The sequence below is a fragment of the Eschscholzia californica genome, unplaced genomic scaffold (assembly GCF_041429995.1).
Source record: "Eschscholzia californica isolate CP2 unplaced genomic scaffold, dmEscCali1.0.p SCAF_1, whole genome shotgun sequence".
NCBI lineage: Eukaryota > Viridiplantae > Streptophyta > Magnoliopsida > Ranunculales > Papaveraceae > Eschscholzia > Eschscholzia californica.
This window is the reverse complement of record NW_028238198.1, coordinates 10360734-10378419: the sequence shown is the minus strand read 5'-3', so window position 1 is coordinate 10378419 and position 17686 is coordinate 10360734. Positions and strand designations below refer to the sequence as shown.

At 34.9% G+C, this 17686-nt stretch overlaps 2 protein-coding genes and 1 pseudogene across 4 annotated transcripts; 2 read left to right on the top strand and 1 right to left on the bottom strand.

Moving 5' to 3' along the window:
* The first annotated feature begins 983 nt into the window (after positions 1–983).
* On the top strand, positions 984–6089 carry LOC147564008 (uncharacterized). Of its 3 annotated transcripts, none has more exons than XM_086642804.1 (6): positions 984–1534; positions 2134–2217; positions 3561–3650; positions 3741–3837; positions 4969–5119; positions 5727–6089. In XM_086642804.1, the coding sequence occupies exons 2-6, from the start codon at positions 2197–2199 to the stop codon at positions 5785–5787; spliced, it is 420 nt and encodes a 139-aa protein (XP_086498930.1). In that variant the 5' UTR covers positions 984–1534; positions 2134–2196; the 3' UTR covers positions 5788–6089. The 3 variants fall into 3 exon arrangements, with proteins under 3 accessions (XP_086498930.1, XP_086498934.1, XP_086498926.1); XM_086642808.1 differs by having other exon boundaries at positions 1197–1534; positions 2134–2222; XM_086642800.1 differs by having other exon boundaries at positions 1201–1534; positions 3558–3650.
* Positions 6090–8005: 1916 nt separating this feature from the next.
* On the bottom strand, positions 8006–11406 carry LOC147564007 (basic transcription factor 3-like). The gene is made up of 7 exons (XM_086642797.1): positions 11222–11406; positions 9623–9690; positions 9042–9190; positions 8873–8929; positions 8727–8765; positions 8441–8625; positions 8006–8234 (listed from the first exon to the last, which is right to left on the bottom strand). The coding sequence occupies exons 2-6, from the start codon at positions 9688–9690 to the stop codon at positions 8450–8452; spliced, it is 489 nt and encodes a 162-aa protein (XP_086498923.1). The 5' UTR covers positions 11222–11406; the 3' UTR covers positions 8006–8234; positions 8441–8449.
* A 2197-nt stretch (positions 11407–13603) lies between these two features.
* LOC147564006 (disease resistance protein SUMM2-like) lies at positions 13604–16504 on the top strand (annotated as a pseudogene).
* Positions 16505–17686: the final 1182 nt, after the last annotated feature.

The window sequence follows — 17686 nt, the reverse complement described above, 5'->3', positions numbered from 1 at the left end:
ATACAAAACAATTTTATGCCAATACAAATTATTATTATTTTTTTCACAAAACAATTCACTACTTTTTTTTTGTTGAGAAACAATTGGCTACTTGAATCATACAACATATACCATAGCTTCTTGGATGGCTTTAGAAAGCTAAAACATCAAATAAAATGTATATATGTTATTCAACATTTAACGAGCATACATTTCTTGAGGACTATTTTTTCATACTAAAAAGTATTGTCATAATGGTTTCATATGTACTTTTTTACTTTCCACCATTTAACCCTTTAAAAGTATTTCACAATCAAAACTAGTTACTTACATTGAGTTTTAAGTTTCAAGATATAGTTTTCGAACCAAACTTTAGAATTTTAAACACTCTCTACCATCGAAGTGAAGAATCAACTATCTACCATCGAAGTCGAATCAACTATACGCTCTACAGTACCACTGACATATAAATTTAGGTAGACTTCCATTTGTAGATAACATTAGTTGGAATTTTGGAAAAATAAGTATGTACAAGACCATGTAAACCCTAGATAGCTCACTCGTAAAGCAAAGACCGCACCAACCAACTAACTGAGACTCATTACTTTTTGTTGTACAAACTTAAATGAAAGACTTTAATAAGAAATTGAGATATTTTGAAGTCTTTGTTTAGTCTTCTTCTTCAATGAACAAAGTACAAATGATGCTCATCAAGAAGGAAGAAAAAGTCAAACTGCAAATGAAGGAAGAAGACGAAGATGAAGGAGTACTCAAGGAGTGCTCAGAACGTCTATAACGGTGAAAAAATGAGACAATACAGAATGATGGTCGTACATCAAAAAACTGAGACGCCTGTAGAATCACCCAACACCGATTCTATTGGTTAGAGCGTCTACGGAGAAAAAGGGATGAAAAGGTGGAACATGTGAGGGTCCTGATAGGAAAAAAAAAAAAAAAGTGGGATGGGGCTATATAAGCACCCAATGCGGAATTCTATTTCTCTTCCCACGGGCTGGGGCACCAAAGAGGCGTCCCATCAATCCATCATGTGAATGCACGATTCGTAGGAGCAAAATTACTCAGAACGTTGCGAATGTTCCAAAATTCATAACTTCCGTGACAATGGCAATACTGTAATTTATACAAGTAGTATGGGCATTTTAGAAAGAGATCCCCTGGTGCAGAGAACTCCTTTTATAACGAGCCAAAATAGATAAAAGCAGATGAAGAAGAAGAAGAAGAGTTAAAAGAGAGAAACTTCATACATATCAATATCTAGAGAGAGAAAGAGAGAGAGGGAGGTTACTAAGATCGAAGCCATTGCCAAAATTAGCTTGTGATCCAAACAGCCAAATTTGTGTCAATTTTCCTCCTTCATGAAGTCTCACTATCATTACAACCCAATACTCTCAATCACTCTGAATCTCTAAAACTTTTTTAAATTCTCAAAAATGGGGTCATTTTCATCACCAAAATAGGATTTTTTTTTTTTTGGGTTTTGAGTGTGTTCAACTTCAGGGCAAGATCAAAACAAACAACATTGCCTCCAAAACAGGTATTCCTCTCTCTCTCTCTTTTCTCTTGTGGGTTTTGATTTTTGAATCAGTTTTTGTTTATGGGTATGATTTTTGTAAGAAGGGTTTTTTGAATGCATTTGTATCGATGTGATTTTTTTTGAAACTTGTATTTCTCTTTCACTCTCTCTAAAAAGCTTTAGTTTTACAGTAATGGAGGAAGAAGTTATCTCTTATCTGATATATATGTACTGTTCTATTTCATTGCATCGTAATTTTGAAGGATTTGTGGGGTTATTTTGGGAATAGTTATTATAGTGAGTTGAGATCTCTCATTGGATTAAGGAATTACTAAGTTAATCTCGTTTTTTGTGGGGTTTTCTCCTTCTCTTCTTTTCTATATGTTTGATTCATTTGGAATTGTCTTTATTGTCCTTTACCCTTTGTTTTTTAATTTTATTTTTATTCTAAGATCCCTCTAAATATTAAAATACTCTATCACTCCCCTTTTCTCTTCTCTTTTTTGATTCTTTCATTTCATCTCTATTGGCATCCTTTTTAGCCAGCCATTTTAAAATGTACATTTGTAATTGTTTTTGATGTCTGTAATTACTTTTCGCGTTCTTCATTTTGATTGCAGGGGTTCTTCTTCGATCTTCGAATTACGCTTCTTAATCTCTCAAGCATTGCTAGCACTCTTTTTATGGAACAAATTCCAGCTCAGGTGAGGTTAAGATTTAACGTAGACCTCGTTTTGTCTTAATAGTGACAAATATAATTCGGATCCACCGATACCCATTAGCAAGTAGGCCCTCCATAGTGGTTGTACTTTTGTCAAAAGATGAAGAAAAATCTTGATGGTGATTATAAATATTATGTACATTTCTTGAAAGATATTAGTGTCCATTCATTATCAAGACAACACTATTTTTTCTCATTTATATGTAACATTCATTGACACATAAATGGTAGGTGGATCCAATCAAGAAGAGGAAATCTCCTCTCTATTATTGAGAATGTCTTTTAGGAAATGAGAAACCTTCGCAACTGTTGCATGAAATTTATCGACTTTGAACCCAAATAGCAAATCTAGAAAAAGTTAATTATTTGACTCCTTTAATTGCTAGATGTGAGAATGGTCCCAGATTGACAAAGGGAAGTCTCATGAACAACAATATAATATCCATGATATATCTGCTCACTGTCATCTGGGTTTGAGTTTGATATCCGCAACTTAACGTGGTACCAGAGTTAGTTCTAAACAGAAATAGGCTAACAACCGCACGTGCTCCACAACACAAACAAAAAAGGACAGGTGTAGGCTCATAAAATGCCATACGTGAGATGGTGTGTCACTAGTCCCACATCTCACCTACCAATAATCTAAAATCCAAGATCACCTAAAAAGATAATAGTTGTATTGGAGGACACATACAAACTTAACCCTTCTTGGTTTTATTTTGAATGAGGTGCAAGCTAGGAGGTCCACTCAAAGGACACCTCTTTACTCCAAATTATACTGTAATAGTAGTATATTTATATATATCTTGGAAGTTTCCTATCTTTTACTAGTACCCCATGAAGAGATCTTCTATACAGGAATTGACTTTAAATCTTGATTACATTATTATGCATTTCTCTTCTATTTTATAGGCAAGTAGGCAACTAAGTAATAAAGAATTGGGCATGCTTAGTTGTTCCTAGTTGTGGTATTAATTTTAGTAGCTTAATGATGCTTGAAATTGTTAATTTTGGTTGAGCATTAAATTCATTTAAGTGATTTTCTTAGGAGTTTAGCTAAAATTCATGTTCTAAAAAAATCAAATACAACAGAGGTTGGAACATTCCTATTTTAATAAATAATGAAACATTTAAGCAGCCCACATGGAAGAGGAGTGAAACGTTTAAATCCGTTATTTTTTTTTGGCAAAAGTTTCTTGGGTCTTAACTTAAACTATGATAACTATTAATTGATTTACTTTTTTGTGATGTTCTTATAATGAAAAATATGTGAAAATCTTGATCACAAGAAGAAATTTCAGATTATCTTTTTTGTACTTTTAGCAGGCTCAAGAAACAACAATGGACAGTGTGGTTTTGGATATCGAGAACTTGTTAAAATCCTCGGATATTACTTCTGGTAGCCCAAGAAAGACGGTAAGTATCTGATAATTTCAGAACTATTTTCTTGCAATTCTCATTCATAATTGTCTCTAAGACGATAACGGTTTGCATTTTGTGTCATAGAGGGTGCTTGTTCGGAAAGGATCTTGTAGAATGGAGAGAAGAAGTGGTGGCGATGATGAAGAAACAGACATAACATCAAAAAAGATACTAGTAAAAGGTACTGTATGTTTCTTGATTTGTTTTTGACTTTTAAAGTTGTCTCAATATTTTGCTCATGTTTTCAGAGATTTCAAGCATACTTTACTGATCATCACTATTAAGAACTTACGTAATGTTTTTTTGTCCTCCAAGTCAAATCTGAAATCTACCCCAAAGCAAGGAATGAAATTTCAGTTTCGGTGCAAATTTCGGCAGACGTGGAAATGGAAATATTTCGGTCATTTCGATGATCTAATCTCAATTAGAAACATACTAGAAACATATCTCAATTATACAGAAAATGTTAAAATTAAAACATGCTAATTCCTAATTAAGTTAACAAGCCAAAAGTAATAGATGATCTAATCTCTGGTGAAATCTCATCTTCTAAACTTCACTACCTCTAAAGATTTCCACTTTGCTTCCAAATATTCCATAGATTAGAAGAATACGCCTTACTTTTCAAGTTTTAATTTTGTTCATTTATTTGTCAAGTTATTAGCTTTCAATGACACTAACAGTATACTTCTAATATTTTTGGTCCCCTCGATCCTTAATAGAATAATGAAAGACACATTTCTATCCCAGTACAAAAGTGAATCTCTGTTTGCCCACCTTCCCTAACAGATCACGGAGGACTCATTTTTATCTTCTTAGTGTAGTTAGTTGATATATGAATCCTTATTTGTGTTACATGAACACCATGATAGTCGATAGAATGATAGATGACGTTACCCGACAGTGGTTGAGCTGTCAGATACTGGTTGGAATAATGCCAAAACCCAGTGTACAATCGACGACGGTCAGCATATATATTTTCTTGTCTTGGTTAGTGGGTTCTTCATTTTCTTGGTGGTCACCCTTTAGTACATCTTAATATACTTATGTGCAAGTTACAGAAAGTGCAATTCAAAAAAAAAAAAAAAAGTTACAGAAAGTGTACATCAAAATTTCACATTATTCACGTTGAAGTGACTAGAGTAACCAATAAGAGTATTACTGTGTGTGTGTGTATTCAGATGTCCGACACAATAATAAAAAATACTACTAAAAACAAGCTATCGGAGTGTTTGTAGTAATTAGCATACATTTTTGCATTTTGGCACATAACTTTAAGAAGATATCTTGATTATTGTCTCTGTTCTTTCAGTAAATTCACATTTGGAGCCATTGATCACGAGTAAAGCAGTATCTTCATTAGCCCCAACCACGCTCGTGGACACAAGTGATGGGAGGAGTAAGAGATTAAATCGCCTTGTATCTCTCAACCCAAGGAGAATCCTTCTCATCTTCGCGACAGTGTAAATATCCCACCTTCTCCCAAATTAATTCTACCATTTGATACCATATTCACATTTAATAAGCAACTACTTATATTAGTTCCCTCAAAACTTGTTTACCGTATCCAACAATTTAGACACACAATTAGTGCCAAGGTGGTGTGAGTGGTGTCTATTTTTTCTTGGTTAATGAATCTGGCTCGAATCAAACATCACAATTCAAACAAAAACAAACATTTTGAAACCTGACTCGAGTTAACTGAGACCTCGAATCAGATTTCAGATCTGACTTGGGGAAAAAACACTACTTAACTTCCCTTGATCTATCTAGGACCACTGTCACATGTTTCCTACTGTATGGGTTCTTTAAGTTAAGCAAATGACTTTATGACGTCAAAGTGTTACCATTGGCTAGTGCGTCTATCACATGTGAACCTAATTCTGCTATCCTAATAAATTTGAGACCTTCGGCTAGAAGACCGATTCATAAAGAACAAATACAATCAAGCATGATCTCATACTTAGATTATGAAACTTCATTTATTTAATCTCACAATTAGGTAGGAAATGGGTAAGTTTTAATTGAATGTTGTGTTGTTTGTTGTTGTTGTTGTTGGTGGTGGTACAGGTCTAGCATGGGCACAATGATTCTCATATACTTCACACTGGCCATTAACAGGAGAAGTTAAGGTGTGTAGAAAATTGTTTATTAATGAAAACACCAACCATTTACTGTTTTATGGGGAAGTGTTGAAATCAGTCAGAAGAACCCAATCCTTTCTCTTTATTGTTCCTCTGTTTTTCTTCTTGGGGTTAGAGAAATGGTGGGGTAGTAGAAAAAGTAACCACTGAAGATTGTTCATGACAGTTAAAGAAGAACACAGATTAAAGAGTTTAGAGAGAGAGAGAGAGAGAGAGGGAATCTAGAGAGTTGTGGTTGAAAATGATGTATGTTGATATGCTAAATCTTAATATTCTCAACTGTTTAAAAGCTTTCCCTGCAAAAAAAAAAAGTGAATGAAATTTTGTGGCCTCTTCTTTTTTTTTTTTTTGATGAAAGATGGCCTCTTCTTTTACTACTTCATATTGAAGTCTTCATTTAATTTTTTTTTTCAATTGAAATTTATGTTTGTGCAGAAAATTGTTTCTCAGAAATAAATTAATAAATCTGACAACTTAATAATATCATTTACTAACATTGTTTTTGGTTGGAATTGAATATGAGTACTACTAGTATTACATTCCCAACCAATTAGTGGAAGGGACTGGACCATCTTCTTTTTTTGAGTCCTCCTTGATGATACCAACTAATTCATGAAGGATTTCTTGTGCCTCCCATTTCCCAAAAGGGGGGGCACAAGAAATACCTTTATCATTTTTGGAATTCTTGTGCCTCCCATTTCCCAAAAGGGCCTAAACAAAAATTATTATTCCAGTGTAAAGATTTTTTTTTTCTTTTTTTTTGAGAACCGATTACATTGTTGTTACAATTGGTATTGAATACATCAAAGATGTGATAAGCCTGCTACCCACCCACTCAAACTCGAACATGATCTGGCCTATAGCCCACTCAAACTTTAACATAACTAGGCCTATAGCCCAACTAGATACTGGCCTAAAGCCCAACTACACTACATTATTTATACCCTCATAACCCCAATTCAAATAATCAAAGATTCCACCTTCTCTGAGATTCGAACCTGGGACCTTTTAGGGATTTCTGGAGTTTATGTCAACACCTTGGAACCACTTGAGCTACCAATTGTTGACCAGTATAAAGATTTTTGGGTGCGAGAATTTGATTTTCTTAGCTTGACTACTACTTGCCCTCACAGTTGTTGGTAGACCACCATCATCAACGACAACCGTTACATTTTTCTACTGATATTCTCCCCCCTCTTCCCACCCGTACTAGACTCTCCTTTACTTAAACTCACATTTAGTGCTAGACAAGAATTTGACTCTCCTTTACTTGAACTCGCATTCAGTGCTAGACAAGAATTTTGACGAGTCCCTCTCTCGTTGAAATTTAGAGAAAGAAGAGAGAATAAGAAGTCGTGGTGGCAAAGGGTGCGGTGCAAGGATAAGATGTGAATTTCTTTCTAAGAATGACTATAAAGATCTGTTGTACTTGGGTGCTTCAAGAAAAGTGGTGGTAGAGGCTTGAATGAAGAAAAGGGAAAAAAAAAGAAACGAAAAAATGTATGGACCCAAAATTTTATATTGGCAAACTTTGTTCTTGAGAACAAAAGAAGTCTCAAAATCTTAGTAGGAAGCTCGAGGACAAAGATATCTCAAAATCTTAATCAGTAACATGTCGAAGAATTATAGCTAAATACAGAAAACCACTACACCCCATAAGGGAGTACTCTCGTATAAGAAAGTTTATCATGTGTGACGCTCGTTTTAAAATGCCTGAAGTTAAGCTCCAAATGCAAATGTTATTGAACTTCAATCGATAGTGAAGTAGTCTAAACTCGTAAACACAACTTAGTTTCCCTAACAATTCATCAAGCTAAGGAATATTGCATAAATTTTTCGCTAGATCCTGAACGTTTAGCTGCAAAATGAGGTTGCAAGGAACCCTGTGACACGATCGATTTAAGAATATCCCCCAACTTTAAGGTTAAAACTATATAGAAATAGTATGGGGACCCTGCACTTAAATTGTACAATATGAATACCCCTAAAGTGAAACCTAAATTACACCAAATCCAAGCAGAGAAGTTTACTCTTTCCATGTTTATAACTTCCACAAGAGTGTAATCAGAAGTGACACCAGTGGTATTTCTCAAAATTCGAAGAACCACAAGAGTGGTACTTTGAAGCATGTGAACTACTACTAGATACTTCATAACTTCACAGGTTAATATTGTAAAAAAGTGGCTGCGAATAATCCACACAATATGCCAAGCCAAAATTTACCTGTCCAAACATTAAAAATTGATCGAAACATAGAATGCTCAAGCTATAATATACTTAACCTCACTTTTAACAGTTCATCTATTTCACCACCTCACACACGAGCAAAGTCAAGAAATTAAATCCTAAAAAATCAAAGGAACTATTAAGCCGCGCATATGCATTGAAGATCAAGGTGGAGCGAAGAGTTTAGTCACCATTGTCAAGGAAAGTGCTGCACAAGGACAAAAGGAACACACGTAAGATATGCTTGATTTTATGATTCTTGACCAAACCGAAAATAATACTAGTAGCTTGCTAGTACGATTTGGTGGGAAGAAGTAACCCAGAATCATAATTGTACGTAAAAACAAACATTAAAACAATCAGCCATTAATGTAGTTTCAAAATAAGAAAAATTTGGGGATAGAGCTCCCTTACAGTGAATGTCTAAGAAGTTTGTTTTTCCTCAGCTGCAGCTTCGAATGTCTCCCCAGCCACGAGCTCTGGGACATCGTCATCGTCATCCTCTTGAGCTGTTCCTGCTGCTGCTGCTGCTGCACCACTTGGCATCTGCTTCTGGAACTGCTCCGCTAGCTTCCTCAAATTGTCCAAGTTATCTGGTCCTTTAGAAATGAAATAAAACACCAAATATGACATAGTCAATACCACGAGCAATAAATAATCAAGTTACAAAAGTAACTGTGGATCTCTTCTTCGTAAATACCTAATTGGTTGATAATACTGGGTAGAAGATCTTCCAGTTCTGCGAAACACGCAAATAACCCAAAATATAGTTAAGATCACGATAAATCAATGACATATATAACGTAGTCTGTATAAGCAAACTATACAAAGCTACTGAGGGCTTACTTTTTGTTTGAGGAGTGCCACTGACAACCCAAGTATTGGCAGCAATAGATGCTTGAACTGGAAGTAATATTATACAAGTACTATTAGTAACATAACAAATGGAATAAAATCTTACACACTCACGGCAGGAAACCAATTTAACGACTTCGATAGCTTTAAATTGTTTTACCTTTTGGATTTTGGAACTGGATGACTATATCATCCTTGAAAATGTTAACTTCCTCGATAGCTGGAATGGAATTCACACCTATTCTTTTGAGAGTGCTCTGAAGTCTTTTGTCATCTGTGGTTGTTGTCTTATGAACAGCCTTCTTCTTTCTGTGATTTAGATACATGACATTTTAGCAAACAACTGATTAACATACAAAAGCTTAACACGTTTTGAATCATAATTGTACAGGGGGTAAATAACTAAATTTGCCCGCATACAAACTATATAAAAGACATATTCAACAGATTTTCATGCAAAGGAAATCAACTTCTTTAAGCACTACAAAATACAAATATATTGAGAAAAACAATTTGTTGCAAAATAAGGCTAAAACAGACAAATAAATGGTATCAATTAAATCTATTCAAAGTACCTAGCAAGAAAAGGTTAGTAGTGTTCTAACAGTCACAATAGTTATACCCTATTAGAAACCAAAATCATAATCAAAACATTCTCAAGTAGAATGAGGGTAGAAGTCATTCAGAAAAGAGCTACCTTATAATGTAAGAACTAAGAAGCAAAATATAATATGATGATACCTTCGTATGCTACCTTTTCCACCAGTGCGGACTGCACTAGCCATCTTCATGAGCTTCTCCCTGTCCATCTGCAATACAAAAGAGAGTGAAATCAGTAGAACATCCAGCTCTCGGTATAATCCAATGATAACATAAATTTATAACACCGAAGAAACAGTCTACTATTAATTAAAACTTTGACAAGGTTTCATAAGGGACTGAAGTTCTGAAGTTGCTAGAAACAACTACATAAACACACATAAAGAGAGGATAGTTTTTTTAGACACGAAATAAGTGAGCTTTTTTTTATTATTGTATTCTGTGCACATTAGTTATCAGACATAAAGGTGAGTTTAGCAGACTTCCTAGTAGTACTTTATACAGAGATGGAACTCATAACAATGTCGGAGGGACTTCTTGATGTGCCGGATTTCAACTATTTTATAATCAAAGCAAGAAAAATGACACGGCAGAAAATGAATTTAGGTGGAACCCATATTGTGCCAATGCCAAAACTAATCCCAACACTAAGCCATGTCATGTAGATGGCAGAACCGAAAGCTTAGTCAGAGATGAATTAAGACACTTCCTTTGTTTCACGAGTTCTAAGTATTGAATTTGTTACCAAGAAAGGATTGTAGATTTATCTCAAGTCTTGGTAACAAAATTATTAATTACATTTTTTAGACTCGCTAACTAGTAACAACAGAATCATAATAAGCAACTAAGCAAAATGAAGAGCTTTCACATATTTCATGATGACAGAACGAGAAAAACAGTATTGGATTATTTGATAGCTTCAATTAGAAACGAAGGTTCCAAAATTAGGCCCCCTACGAAGAATTATTACTCCTCTATCAACATTTACCCACCAAAAGACCATTCATGAAAAATGTGCACGTTTATAACTCATACGTGCGATAACATCGAACAAACAAAAAAATGTAACACGAGACTAGTGAAGTAAATTACCAAAGTAAATGAATGTAACACGAGACATTTTCAATTCTACTAATAAACTTATCCCAACCTGAATAGTATTGATCACAAACAATATCTGAAGTTATTCACTAAAGAAATGCATCATAAAGAAAATGAACAGGAACTAAAAGAAACATTGGGCCTCTTTGGAGATAAGACTTAATACTTGACTAACGCTAGAAGAGGCTAGGAGTCAAAGCCTACTGCAGACCTACACGAAATCAACTGTCTCCATTTTCGAGCAACTCTCTCTCTCTCTCTATGGATTTTTTCACTCTCAATGGTCCATTGATTCCTATTTAGGTCTGGGGGTATGTCTACTTTTGACGCTTTTTTTAATCATTTTTCTAAATACTTGTGTTAGAAATCTACCAAATCCATCCAGTAACTAAATGAACAAACTAATTAACAACCAAAACCCTTCATGCTTGAAGCTATAATTGCTTCTTCAGACAAATCTTTCTAAACCAAATAACACATTTCCAACTAAACAGTGAAACCCTAGCTGTGTATTAAAACCTTATCCCATAAACCTAAAATCATGAAATAGAGAAAAGATATACCGAATTTCTAACAGAGAAAGACATATGAAGAACACATTTGAAAACCCTAAAAGATCAAAGAGGGAAGTGTGTATACCTTCAGAGGTTTTTTGTGGATAAGGGGGAGGTTTTGGCACGCCGCGAGGGAAGAGAACTTTATTATCCTGTTCTAATTGAAATATATATAACCTAGCCAGTAAACTCCACCCGTCTACTTCACTTGTATTTCAGTTTGGGCGATGCTAAAAGCACCAGCGGCCGCTATGTGGTACGACACGTGTCAATCTTTTTTATGGGACTATGTTAGTATAGTACTGGTGGAACTCCCACTTGAACCGTCTATGGGTGAGTTCTCTCTCCATGTGACTAGGCATGTGAGGGGAGAGACAAATCCTTGTTTCTCTCACATCCGGTTCAAGTGGGAATTCCGAGAGGCGGGTTGAGTAAACTTTTTGTTTAGGTCCAAACTTTAGGTCCTACAAGTATTACGTTCCACCACTCTTTGGAGTAGCGGTTGGACTCCTTCTCTTAAGTTCGTGGGAATCAAGTTTCGGTGGAAGCAGTTCGCCATAAAGATTTATCCCATGTAATTTAAGCAATATATAATGGAAATAATAAGGTTAATTCCGTTTTGGCCCCCGATTTGTGACCAACTCGCCGTTTTGGCCCTAATAAGTGGTCGACAGTTTGTTTTGGCCCCAAAAATTTCCCAATTGCCCTAAATTTTTTCCAATCTCCCAATTCTACCCCCATGGCATTTCTGTAATTTATTTTTTTTCTTTTTCTTTGTCCACCTCAACTAACAATTACCACATCACCTCTATCCACCTCACCCTTCTTCTCCGGCAAAGGTTGGCTGCCAGAATAAAAAATTCCGGCCGACCACCTTTAACAAAAATAAAAAATAAAAAAAATAAAAAAAAATAAAAATAAAAAAATAAAAAATTCCTGATTTTTGGTTTTTAAAACTAGATCAATTTTTTCTTTTTGTTTTTCACATATAATGATTGTTTAGTTTAATTGGTTGTTTTTCACTCGCAATGATTGATCTTCCTTTTTTTTCTTTATTAGTTATAAATTTTTTTGTTTATTTTCTCTTAAATTAGTTATTATTTTATTGGGAGAGAGAGATTTTAATTTCTTCTTTTAACTTTGAAATTTTTTTTTTTTTTTCTTAAGTTAATTATTTTATTTCTAAGAAGGAAACGATTATTGTTTTTTTAATAGGTAACTTTATTTCTACGAAGAACTATATTTTAAATTTTGGGAGGGACTCCTAAACAATATACATAATTAAATAAGGATGTTTGTCCCAGTCATCGTTTTCCTTTCTGTTTTATTATATAGATTATCAATAAATATAAGTTTGTTGGATTGAGATTTTTAGTTTTTCAAAAAAAAAAAAAACACTTTGTGTATATTTTTCTCGTTTTTTTCTCTCATCATATTTTACTTTTTTAGCTGACAACGTTTTTTTATTACATATTGTTTCCTGGCGAGAGCAATAATTAGTCTTATACACACTTGAATTATATAAAAATAATGTGTGGATTTTATTTAAAAAGAATGAGAGACCTCTACGTCTTGAAAAATGATCGCCACAATTTACGTTCTTAAACATCTTTAGAAAAGAGAGAGAGAAAAGAGATTGATTTCAAAAAAATAGTCAACTATTTATATAAATAGTCAAAAAGTAAAATACACACACACATATATTATATATATAATATATGTATATTCCACCGATATGAGACGAAGTCAAAGGTTTGTCCAGAGAGAAATCACTTTAACAATGTTAACAGGAATCATCACGGAATTTACAAAAAAAGCTCAAAGAAAGACCGATTTTATAATAAAGGATCAAAGGTAACAAATATAGGGCTAATGCGATTGTCGTCTTGGTTTTATATAAGGAGTTGTATTTTTTATTTCGTCGTTTAAATTGAGGAATAAAAGAGTCTGTCACGAAGAAGATGCATCTTGCCGAGTCAGACCTAGTGGAGCTTACGGGACGCACTGATGAAGTTAAAAATTGGCTCAGAAGGGTTGAAGCTATAAAGCTAGAAGTTGATGAAAATTCTACAACAAACATAACTACTCAAATATTCGATTCACGTGGTTGTTTTTGTCGTCCTCGTCGTTTAAATAATTGTTGGACTGAAAAACTTCAGGTTGTTACTGATATTTTTTTAGATTGTTAAAGAAATTTTTGGACAAAAAGAAAAGGAGTAGGCCCTGAGCTTGCTTAAAGTTGGATTATACTAACCATTTCTTTGAACTTTCTCTTTATTTTCTTATCTTAATGTTCCCAACTCTTTTGTCTATAAGAAGAAATGGTAGATTCTTAGATTTTCATGACATAAAGAGTAAGAATAAAGTAAGGCATAGCCAGATGTTTGTTTAATGCTTATTTATTGTGTCATCTCTTCTTCATCGTATTATCTTTCAATACAAAATTTCTCAAACAATAAAACTATCTTCAATGGATATTGTGACTCCTGTCATCGACCTCATCTCTCGTCTATGGGGTTGTTGTTCACCTCACATTACCAACCTCTGCAGCCTCAAAAGAAATCTCATTTCTTTGAGATCTACAATTGATCAATTGAAGAGTAAACGAATCGATGTCATGAAGAAGATCCATCTTGCGGAGTCAGACCTAGGCGAACCCAAGGAACGCACTGATGAAGTTAAGAATTGGCTAAGAAGGGTTGAAGCTATAGAGCTAGAAGTTGATGGAATTTTACAACAAACAATAACTACTCAAATACTCGATTCACGTGGTTGTTGTTGTTATCGTCCTAGTTGTTCAAATAATTGTTGGACTGATTACAAGCTTAATAAGTTAGTGATTGAAAAGCTATCAACAGTGAAGGAATTGATTAGTGAAGGAGGAGAATTTAGTGTTGTTGCTGAAAGATGTCCACAAGAACAGATTCAAGAGATGCCAATGGCAGCTGGGGTTGTCGGTATGGAACAAAAGCTTGAAGAGTTGTGGAAGTTTGTTAATGAAGATGATCAAGTCAGGATTCTAGGAATATATGGGATGGGTGGAGTTGGAAAGACTACACTCTTGAAGAAACTCAACAATGAGTTCCCCAGAAGGAGTCATAACTTTGATTTTGTGATTTGGGTTGTGGTTTCTAAGGATCTGAACTTAAATAAAGTTCAGAAACAAATTGCAGATTCGTTGCGGTTGACAATACCTGCAGAACCAGATTTAGACAGAGACGCGAAAGAAATATTTAGGGTTTTGACAGAGAAGAAATTTGTGTTGCTTTTGGACGATATTTGGCAACACATCGATTTACAAAGTATAGGAGTTCCTCCTTATGACTCTACTACTAGATTTGTGGTTGTTTTCACTACTAGATCTGAGGCTGTTTGCCGGGAGATGAAAGCCCATAGAATGATCAAAGTAGATAACTTAAAGTGGAGCGAAGCTTGGAGTCTGTTCCAAGAGAAAGTAGGAAAAGAAGTGATAAATGGTCACCCACAAATACCTGCGCTTGCAGAAGTCGTTGCAAAAGAATGTCGTGGTCTACCCCTTGCGCTAAACACTATTGGTCGAACTATGGCTAGCAAGAATACGGTTCCTGAATGGAGGTACGCTATAGATGTACTGCGAGAATCAGCATCAACCTTTCCTGGTATGGATGATGAAGTTTTACCAATTCTAAAGTTTAGCTATGACAGTTTACAAAGTGATAACATCAAATCTTGCTTCCTGTATTGTTCATTGTTCCCTGAGGATCATCTTATTGATATAGAAGAACTTATCGACTATTGGATAGCCGAAGGATTCATAGACGATTTTGAGAACATAGACAAAGCTCGTGACCAAGGTCATTACATCATCGGATATCTCAAGAGTGTGTGTTTGTTAGAGGGAGATAGCGACATGGAAGCTGTTACAATGCATGACGTAGTTCGTGATTTAGCAATTTGGATACTCTCTGACTACGGGAGAAGGAAAGGAAGATATCTTATAGACAATGGTGCAGAACCGAAATTTGATCAGTGGGAGAAGGCTGAAAGGATACTAGTACCTAATACATCTGGCGAGTATTGCTTATATATTTCATCATATTGCTCAAATCTCTCAACTCTCATACCAAACTTGGTGAGTCTTTTCGCAATATGCCTAACCTTATACTTCTAAGAATGAATCTAGGGAGAGTTTCTAAATTGCCAGCAAGTATTGGTCAGTTATGTGAATTACGATATCTCGAGGTAAAGAAAGATGATAAACTTTCATACTTGGTTTTACCTAAATCGATGAAACTTTTGGTGAAGTTGATGTTCTTACGTTTTCGATGCTATAAGATTAGAATACCTAATGGCGTGATACATTGTCTTACACAGTTGCAAGTATTGGACCTATTTGAATGTAACGAAATTGAATGGAATGTAGATGTTGTTTTAATGAAATTACAGAGCTTGAAACACTTAAATGATCTCGGAATCACGATAGACACTCTTGAATCTCTTCAAAAGTTGGTAAGCAACCACAAGTTTCGGATATGCACCAGGCGTCTATTAATTAACCAAGGTAAAGATATCACCTCCCTCACACTATCATCACAATCTTCTTCTTCATCCTCATTAAGTCTTGCTAACTTGAAGAATTTAAAGATACTTAAGTGATTGTTCTGAGTTGAAAGAGGTGAAAATCAACCCTTGGGGGATGCAAACCTTGGAGGATCTATTTTTGATTAGGTTACCAGAGTTAGAGATTGTGTGGGATAATAAGCAGCTGGTTTTGCCAGAAGCTGATCAACTTAAAGAAGAGCCGTTGGTTCTTTCAAACCTTCAACGTGTATATATTATTAAGTGCAAATCAATCAAGAACCTTACATGGCTTACTTATGCTAAGAACCTTAAACTCCTTCATTTGAGCTACATCGATGGAATAGAAGAAATAATTTCTGATGGGTTTCAGGTGGACGACCATACAAAGTTAAATTTGTTTTCAAGTTTGAAATGTATTACACTTTTGGAGCTAGAGAACTTAAGGAGCATATGTTCAAATAGTATGGCTTTTCCCCTTTTGGAACGTATGGAAGTATGGAACTGTCCGAAATTGAAAAAGCTGCCGTTTGGCAAAATAACTAACAAAAACAATACTTTAGAAAGTATTTCTGCGGAGAAGGAATGGTGGGATAGCTTAGAATGGGATGATGATACCGTCAAAACTACTTTCCTTCCTCGTTTCATAAACATTGTGGATCTTTTCAATTTTTCTGGAATAATACCAAGGCAATCCAACAAGGTACAAGTCTCGATCGAACCATCATCCATCTTTCCACATACTCGTATTCCTAAATAAGTTGTATTTTTCATTTGTTTATATTTCTACCCGTGTGAATAACTCTCATGTAAAGTCACTAAATACTTATGTAAATGAATCAATAAAACCACCTTTGGATTCTCACCATCTCTTACATTTGTTTATATAAACAGTTTTACATGGTGCCAGAGCAAACTAGGATAGGTAAGTTCTAGTCAAATAAGAGAACATGTCTTCGGTTTATTTTATTTTAGAACAAGACTCCGGATTTATTTGGTTAAAAAGACACTTTAAGAAATTGTTTAGTTAGGCACCACAAAACTTTTAAAAATATTAGTCAAGCTCAATTTCAGATTCAGCTCATTTTCTAATGATCAAAACAACACAAAAGAAACAGTAACGGAGCCGTCACTGTTTTGGCCAGAACAACAACGTTCCTTGAACCGTCCCTGTTCTGCCGCAACAGCGGCAGTGTCCTTACTGTCGCTCTTATCTTGTAACAGTGTTCCATTGAAAAGCAACCGTCATGACACTTCTCAATCAATCCCCAAACTGGATCTACTAGACTACTAATACCACCCTTTGTCAGTGTATATAACACCAAAAAGTATGCTCAACCAACTTCATGGGACTCCCACTTGAACTGCATGTGAGAAAAACCCTTGTTTCTCTCTCCTCTCACATGTCCAGTTACGTGGAGGGAGAAACCCTTGTTTCTCTCACGTTCAAGTGGGAGTCCCAAGAGGCGGGTTGTGTAACGTTGATATAACTACTATGAGTCCACTAAGTACACAAAAACCTTATCAGAATTATCAAACCATGACCATTCACAACTTATTTTAACCTCATATACAAACATTGCAAATAAAAACCCCAGAGAAAGAAAGAGAGAGAATAGAATCAATGGCATCTCCATATCCATTGGTAAAACCCTGCAACCAATCTAAACTCCCAACTCTAAATTCTTCTCTAAACCCTTCTAAAATTTCACAAAAACTAGTTACTCAATTCAAAAATGATATTATCAGTAGTAAAAGTAGAAGAAAAATAACAATAGCAACAGTGAGTAGTATACTGTTGGTAGTTAAAGAAGCCATTTTTAAACCAGAAGAAGGGTTTTGTTTTGATCTAAGAATGACAGTTCCAGATCAAACAGTTGAAGAAGCAGAGAGTGGAATTAAAACCCATGCTCAAGATTTACTAAGTATTAAAGAATTAATTGAATTGGAGTCATGGAGAGAAGCACAAAAGGCATTGAGAAAGAGTTCATCT

Excerpts from the sequence above, each read along its gene's own strand:
- LOC147564008 (XM_086642800.1), top strand. The coding sequence starts at position 2,197 with ATGGAACAAATTCCAGCTCAG. Across the intron at positions 2,218-3,557 it reads TGGAACAAATTCCAGCTCAG|CAGGCTCAAGAAACAACAAT; the intron begins GTGAGGTTAAGA and ends TTGTACTTTTAG. Across the intron at positions 3,838-4,968 it reads AAAAAAGATACTAGTAAAAG|TAAATTCACATTTGGAGCCA; the intron begins GTACTGTATGTT and ends CTGTTCTTTCAG.
- LOC147564007 (XM_086642797.1), bottom strand. The coding sequence starts at position 9,690 with ATGGACAGGGAGAAGCTCATGAAGATGGCTAGTGCAGTCCGCACTGGT. Across the intron at positions 9,191-9,622 it reads GGAAAAGGTAGCATACGAAG|AAAGAAGAAGGCTGTTCATA; the intron begins GTATCATCATAT and ends TCTAAATCACAG. Across the intron at positions 8,930-9,041 it reads CCAGTTCCAAAATCCAAAAG|TTCAAGCATCTATTGCTGCC; the intron begins GTAAAACAATTT and ends TATTACTTCCAG.